General features: G+C 44.6%; 1 protein-coding gene across 1 annotated transcript in view; it reads right to left on the reverse strand.

The window, feature by feature from the left end:
* LOC103131668 (nucleoprotein TPR-like) overlaps window positions 1-8,083 on the reverse strand; it is a 46,554-nt gene extending 38,471 nt beyond the window's left edge. Inside the window, exon 1 of the mRNA XM_016666826.1 lies at window positions 7,536-8,083. Within this exon, the coding sequence (XP_016522312.1) occupies window positions 7,536-7,625 (90 nt within the window). The 5' untranslated portion in view covers window positions 7,626-8,083. The remainder of the gene's footprint in view (window positions 1-7,535) is intronic.
* Between the last annotated feature and the right edge of the window lie 273 nt (window positions 8,084-8,356).

Genomic DNA, 8,356 nt, shown 5'->3' on the forward strand with positions numbered 1-8,356 from the left:
CACAGTGAATAGTAGTCCACTAGCCGATCATGCTAGCTTGTTTCAAAAGTTGTTAGTGGCCCTTGAACACTTTGAGCAGTTTGTCTCCTTCCAGATGTTTCGTTTCCCTTGTTAGCCTCTAAACCTTCAAGCATTTAGCTAACTGCCTCCAGTCAACTGTAACCTGGCCACAAAATTGGCCCAGAATGCATTGCATGCAGGTGATAAAATGGTGACCTCTGTATGTGAAAAATATAATACAGACAGTTTTTGTTGTAATTATTTGTTTTTACATCTCACAAACAACAACCTTTAGATTAATTAGAAAACTAAAACATATTTAGTCCAAAATGTTAACCAGTCATGAATCATTTAAGTTTCAACTTCTGAAGAACCACAGAAGAAGAACATCAGGTGGAGTCGTGCCATGATCTCACAGCAGCACCAGTCACTTTAACCTGAGTTCACAGCTAAATTATGTCTAAACATGTTAATATATGGCAGGACAGTGGCGCAGTTGGTAGTTCTCCCTGTGTAAGGCGCATCTCTAAATTGTCCCTCGGTGTGTGTGTGTGCGTGGTTGTGTGTCCTGTGTGTCTCTGTGTTGCCCTGTGACAGACTGGTGACCTGTCCAGGTGACCTGTCCAGGTGACCCCGCCTCTCACCCGAAACGTTAGCTGGAGAGGCAGCAGCAGCTTCTGACCCACCGAGGGTGTTAGAAAATGGATGGATGGACAGTTTTCTGTTTATTAAAACGTCTCATTCTGCAGAATGAAGCAGCAGTGAAGAGCCGCCCCCGTCGCCGCCAGGCGGCCGGTAATTAGCGCTGCCTTTAATAGCGTCCATGTTGAAGAGCTTTCACTGCAGCCTGATAAAGGCCGACCTCCTTCCAGTCACACACTGGACTAAAAATAGAAACCTGAGGCCGACTGCAGCTGCTGGAATGGGGAGTAAACGCTCGGCAAATATTTTCTTAAGTGGCAGCAGGAACAATGCAGTAAACATGGCATCATCATCATCGGCTTTAACTCTTTTATATAAACTCCCAACATGAAGGTGATGCAAACTGAAACCTGCAGCAACATGTAGAAACTCTGATGATATTTAGGTCTGGCTCATCGTGCTTCAGCCTGTTTGGAAATCTGAACAGATCCAAACTTCATGAAGGTCATCAGGTCAAAGAGAGAGAATTAAAGCTGCAGTGGAAACTTTAACAAATCATTTAATGATCTCACACCTGTGGGTCAGGTGGATCAACCTGATCTGATCAGACCTGGAAATGATTCTCATTTAAACTCTAAGCATGAAGCATGTTTCAGTAACCCGTCAGATCCAGCTGCTTAAAAACAGCTACAGGTGTGAGAAAGTAAATACAAAAAGAATAAAACGACCCACTTTCACAGTTCAGGAAGGAAATTTACACATTCGGTTTATTGACTCATCTTTTAGTTCCTCTTATTTAACAAACAATGATAGAAGATATTAGGCAACAGCCTTCATCACAGCAGAAAACCTGCTTGAAATGTTTCAGTCCTGAAGCAGAACGTTTTCCTCTCATTTGAAAATGTATTTAAATTCAGTTTATTTCTAAAGCACCAGTAACATGTCGTCTTGAGGCACTTTACTAAAAAACTCATTTCAGGAAAATCACGTCATTCCAAGTTCGTTTTATTATTCAATTAGTTTAAAAAGTTTTCAAAGGGATCCCAGCTGAGCATGGAGTCGTTCACTTGCAGCATTCACTCCTCCTGACCAGCAGGGGGCGACAGTGGAGAAAAAAACTCATCTTTAACAGGAAGAAACCTCCAGCAGAACCAGAACCGTTCAGTACAGGTTGAAGGTTTGAGAAGATAAAATGTTTTGGTCTAAAAACCAGCAGCGGTTCTGAGGATGTTTTCCAAAAATATCTGCATTTCTGCCGTCACTGTTTAACGTTTATATTATCTTATTACTTTTACAAACAGTTTTACCTGCTGTTGTGATGAAGATTCAATACAAATTCAAAGATTCTTCATTAGTCGTAAATAAACATTAAGCTACACGGCTGATATATTTTAATCTTTTATTTCATTGCTTCTCTTGGAACTTTACATTTTAGATTAGATTAGATTAGATTAGTGCCATGGATAACATAATATTTCTGGGAGGAAAGATATTTCATAAAATATTTAGATAAAATAAAAAAGTTAAATAAACTTCCCCAAACAAACTGACTGAAATAATCTTTTGCTGCTGATTTCAGGTGTAGCCAGGAGACGATCAACGTTTAGGTTAATGAGGTTTAGGAGTTTAAATAAAAACAATTTATTATGAATTTATGGTTTAAACGTTCATTTTCTCCCATTTATTGATAGGAGCAGAAACAGAAGCAGCACTGCGTTTTTCTTCTTTGACCCTTTATAGTTCAGTTTATGTTGCACCGATTCACATCTCCTGTCATCATGAGGAGTTTAACAGAAAAATGATCCGGTTCTCATCCCGTCCTTCAGAACCCGGTCCGGTTCCGGCCCAGCAGTTTGGTTAAATCACAGCTGGAAAACGAGATGAGAAACTCTGTCCAACATTTCCTCCAGTCCAACTGAACTACATCAGTGTGTTTACTTTGAGTTTTGATGTTTTTCATCGAATGATGACTTCTTGGTGATTTTTGCTCCATTGAGATGTTTCAGTCTCTAAAAGTGGACGAAAAACATGGAGGTTAGGAACCATGTGAGTTATTGTAGCTTTGTGCAGCTCAGAGCTCCAGCAACATTCCTGCTGTTATATCTGCATGAACTGTTCATGGAGTCGGACTGGAGAATCAGCAGCCAGCAGGAGGCGACGGATGAAATGTGGTCAATTAGATTAATGTGTCGCTGACGGATTCACAGCATCCAGACTGGAAATGGAGACAGGACAGAGAGAGGACATGAGGTCCAACAGGACGGACGGACAAACCAGAACCAGGAAACTTCCGGACCTCAGCATGTGGTCGGACTGGATCGTCCAGCTGTCTCCTCCTGAACCAGGAAGTTGGTTTCACCTGTTTCTGATCAGAAAGATGAAGCTATCTGGGCCGGTTCTGCCGCTATTTATACTGACCTACATCGGACCGAGTTCATCAGAACCGCTCTCATTTAGCAGGACGGCTGCCCTCCAGAGAGGAAACCAGCAGCTCACTGATAAAATCTGTTTTTCTCAGATGGAGAGACGAGTCCGACACACAGGCCGTCCGCTCAGCTTTTATCCTGAAACAACAGAAACGTCAGAGCAGCTTGATCTGGATCTGGACCCAGATGAACGCCACACTGACCGACCAAAACGGACCGGCGCCGACAGCTGACACAAAGAGAAACGAGTGATTTCAGAACCAGCTGCTGGTTATCAATACTGACTGGTTATCAATACTGACTGGTTATCAATACTGACTGGTTATCAATACTGACTGGTTCTGATTCCACTGTTGCATCTGTAGATTTAGATTTTATTTTCATATCTTGACAGAAACAAAGCAGCAGGACTAGAAGTGAATCTTCATCACATGATCATGTGAAAAATGTTGAACTTCAACATTTTAAAATGTTTCACTGAAGAACAAGAATTTATTTACAGCAATTCACAAATATTCTTGTGAACCAGCTGACAGGAGGCCAGGCGACTGGTTCTGTTAGAGGTTCTGAGTGAGATTCGGTCCACAGGTCCAACATGATTTGGTTCCAGCTAGAAATGAACGATATTAAATCTGAATTAACGTAGATATCAGATGATGTCACTCATTTTGTAGCATTTCAGAGAGTCTAAAAGAGGAAATCTCCAGTTAGCATCTTCATCAGTGACATTTGCTCTGCTGGAATCTGAGCAACATGACCAGTTCTGGACCGGTTCTGAGACCCGGCCAGCTGAAGCTGTGAGAAACAAACCGGTCCCTCCGCCCTCCTTCAGGACAAAACTCCTCCACGCTCAACAAACAGGAAGTAGTTAGCGATAGCAATCTGCGCGGCCGAGCCCAAGGTGATGTCACCCAGAGGAAACAGTCAGAGGCTGCGCTTCCTTTTAAGGAGCCGAGCCGCAGCCAGAACCCTGAGCGGGTCAGGAAGTAACAGGCGGTTCTGTCAGCCAGGAGTCAAAACGCTTCATGGAGGTTTGATGGGAATCGCTGACGGTTCCAGGAAGAACCGGACCGGTTAAAGATTAGCAGAATGGCTGTTTGTTCAGCCCTGAGCATTAAAGATTAACCAGGCCGGGTCGGACCGGGTCGGACCGGGTTGGACCGGGTCGGGGCTGCAGAACTCATCATCACATTGTCCTTCTTCCAGATGCAGTTTTGCTAGCCGGCCGCCATCTTGGTTTAAGCAGGAAAAGCTGAAGGGGAATTTGAAGGTTCTGCATTTTAACACCAAACTAAATCTGAACCTTCAGCCTCCTGCATCAAACACCCTGCAGTTTTCACACTAAAACTTGGACTAGGACAAATTTAGAACTCAAAAAAGCCGTATGTTGGCTCACAGCTTTATTCATCCCAGTTTACAGAAACAGAGCAGCTGCTGGTCATAAAATACATATTAATGTAAACTAGTATAAATACCCAGAAGTCTGCCGCCACATGAAGCAGTAGCCATGGCAACGGCCCCATTTGTAGCAGTATAGTATTTATAATAATAATTGTTATATATATATTTTAATGGTGGACTCTCAGTCAGGATGAAATTACCTCATTATGCATTTCATGCGCTTTGGCGCACAGACCAACGTTGCATCAGATTATTTGCACTGGAGGAGGTTTTCACATCCGTTGTTTTTATTCCCTTTATGTTGTGTGTGTTGGGTTTTTGTCTGAGGATGAATATGGTTCAGTTTCACTGTATTCAATACAATAAAGTATTGAAGTGTGAACATCATCGGGTTTGATGATTCTTGGTCTAAATGACTGAATGTCGTCAGGTTTCAGTGGATTTATGTGAGTTTTGACTTTTTATTGTGAGAAAGTTTTACATTACTGCCGCACATTTTAACGGCAGGTCAAAAGTTTGCATATATTTACGCACATTTCCACGCCACGTTCATTTTCATACATGCTGACTTGTGTGTAAAATACGGCGGTGCACATGAGGCCCGGGAGAAGTTCTGCTCAGTTCTTCATGACCCAAACAGAACCACTGCAGCCAGACGATGCAGCAGGATGTAAAACTGACCTCAGATCTGCACCGACTACAGCAAACAGTCGTTAAGCATGAGATTATTACCGAGTGATGGAAGAAACAAAAAGATATCTAGCAATCTAGACAACTGAAATCCAGATCAGAAAACCTTCAGAACTTTTAAATTTAATAAAACTGACGATTAAAACTAAAAGAACTCAGTAACTTTGATCCAGATGTGAGAAAGTGGAATAAAGTCCGGTTTGAATTAGATTATCAAAATTTAGGAACCAGATAAGAGATTATTAGGCCTCACAACCAAACCCTCTGAGCAACCTGTTCCCCTCCTGGCCTGTGGGGGCGCTGCACCAAGAACCACTGAAGGAAACGACACAAAAACCTCTGAAGACACTGAGAGCAACTTCCTTCTTCACCAGATGGAAACAAGATGGAGGCGTCAGATTTTAGCGGTTGGAGGATTTCTCTTTAGGCTAAAGACCAGGAGCCATTTCTGCTGCTAGCGCTAGGCTAGCACATTAGCTTTGGTTGTAGTTACCCAGAATGCCCTGTGCTGTAGTCCACTTCCTGCTTTTGGAGCGGTCTCCGGTCCGCCTGGCATTCACATTCAAACTGAACCCAGACCGAGGTCTGGAGGACCAGAGGTCAGAGGTCAATTCACACCTCACAACCAAACCGGACTTTGACTAGACAGACAGACCGGAGTCGGGGTAAAGTGGTATAAACATGGCTGGTTTCCCACCTGTTCCCCTCAGGTCTAAATGCGGCGGCGGCAGCAGCTGACCCATTGGGCCCGTCTATTTTTAAAGCTCTTCAGCAGAACGGGCCGAGTCATCAGCGCTGACATTCCGACCCGTCAGAACCTCAGAGGGAACCGGTTCTTCCTTCAGACCGGCCCGGGTTAATCCCACAGGTTCTGTTCGGGCCTCATGCATGAGAGCCATGAAGCTCTCAGCAGGAACCCAACAGAACCCAGCAGAACTCGACAGAACTCGACAGAACTTGGCAGAACCCAACAGAACCCAGCAGAGCAAGGGTTCTGGGAACCAGAAGAATCTGAAGCGTCTCTGACGGGTCGGTTCTGAATCTCAGGTCCGTTCATCAGAACTCTGGTTCTTCCTGGTTCTGGGTCTTTACCTGAGGAAATGCTTCAGCCTGATGGCGCCGTCTGGGTCCAGAACTGATCAGAACCAAACCGCCCTGCAGGAGAACAAAGCAGCAAAATGCGGCGCTGCCCGGCAGAACCAGAGTCCAACAGAACCCAGAGAGCCGGACCTCAATCAGCTGCTGGTTCGACCCGTTTACAGACAGACTGTCAGTTCTGAACGGTTCTGTTAAACCAGGTTCTGTTTAACGGGTCTGATCTCCACTGAGGACAGAAGGTTCTTAAGAACAAAGGTAAAACAGAACAACCAGAACCACCATCAGACTCCAAACGGGTCAGGAACTTCCCAACAGTCAGAACCTGTCGGAACACGAGCCGGACTCGGCTGCCAGTTCCCTTCACGGCACTGACCCAACAACCCAGAAGGCTCAGAACCTGAGCGGTTCTGAGTCGCAGCAGCTGCTTTTAAATGGCAGAAGGCGTTCAGCAGGTCTGGGCCGACCCGATTCCAGCAGAACCGGCCGGGTCCGGCAGCCCTGAGGTAGAACTTTACTCTCATGTGAAGCTGAACAGATAAAATCTGAGTAAATGTTTTATTTCTGGTCACAGAATCTTCAGAACCAGAACCACAGATCTGCGTCCTGAGAACAGAATCGGTCCGGTTCTGGTTCTAGGAAACCACCAAAACTGTTAAAATGGTTTTGAAAACATCTTTATGGAAGAGAAAAACGTCGGAGTAACTGAGGCTCAGCACTCAGGGCGGCATCATGTCTGGGGTCATGTGTCGGATTCAACAGTTTTAGTTGTATGTTTATTCTGTTACTTAGGGCGCCCCCTGTTTGTTACACACAGAATTGGCAGCTAGTTTCCATGGCAACTGTCTGCCTCTGTGCTAAATTTGAAGGGATACTTCTCATTTTGGAGAAACTGTCAAAACATGGAGACATTTTGGATCATCAGAACCATCAGAACATGTCAACCAGAACTTTTAACTTTTACCCAGTTCTGAGTGTAACAGACAGGGGGCGCCCTGACTCACCAATAAACACTTCAAAACATTTGAGCTGCAACTGAAATTTTTACCAGTTTTCATAACACGTTTTTATAACGACACTACAGATTTTTAAAATAATTTTTAAAACAGATATATTAATTAGCATCAGAGCTAACTAGTTACATGACTTTTTGCTGTAAACACCAGGAGGGGCTCTGGGCTCTGGGCCCCAGCCATGCCAGAACCGCCTCTGGTAACTGGCGTTTGGACCTAGAACACGTGGTGCTGTGCGCAGTTGGTGGCCCAGTCAAAGCCCACTCACCTCTCTGGCGATCAGGTTGAGGGCATCGTCCTCCGCGGTGGACTTCTCCTTGTTGGTAGATCGCTTTCGTCCCGTCCCCTGGGTCCCCATGTCTCCGTCTCGGTGTTTGTCTTCTGCAGCTCGGTTCGATTCGGGTCGCTACTAATCCGAACCGGGTCGGCCAGAGCAGCTGGAGCCTCTCATGTGTCTCTAAAATGTCAAGTCAGAGGAACCGAAGAGACGAACCGCGGCGGCTCGGCTCATTGTCACACATCCGTTCTTTCAGTCGCTCCTTCCTGTGTTTCCGAACCGCAGCGAAGTTCTGCTCAGTCCGAAACGCTGCGACCCAAAGCTGCGCTCACACCGACCTCACGGTCCAGTCCAACCGGTCCGGTCCGGTCTCTGACTGAAATAAAAGCAGAACCAGAACTTTTCCAGAGAGCTGAACTGACTCTCATCAGTCTGGAAACGTGACGCAGCCGCAGCGGAAGACTCGAACCTGCCGCACTAAAAACTTCACCGCGCGGTGCCTTCACGGACCGTCGGAATATTCAGTAAACCACATTAACGCCGCTAAAACTCACCAACTGGCGGTCTGGAGACAAGAGATTGTCACTGTTACGTCACTATGTGACGTAATAATAATAATAATAATAATAATAATAATAATAATAAAAACATTATTTAAAAATTGACAGCTTCTGTTCGTTGGCTGTGCAATAATAACACTTTCTAGTCGTAATTTATAATAATTTTAATAGTAATGTTAATCTGCATTATTATTATTTCATTACATAGTTTCATATAATAATATATGTTTGTCATTATATTAATATTATCTT

This window comes from Poecilia formosa, unplaced genomic scaffold (assembly GCF_000485575.1).
Source record: "Poecilia formosa unplaced genomic scaffold, Poecilia_formosa-5.1.2 Scaffold806, whole genome shotgun sequence".
NCBI classification, from domain to species: Eukaryota; Metazoa; Chordata; class Actinopteri; order Cyprinodontiformes; family Poeciliidae; genus Poecilia; species Poecilia formosa.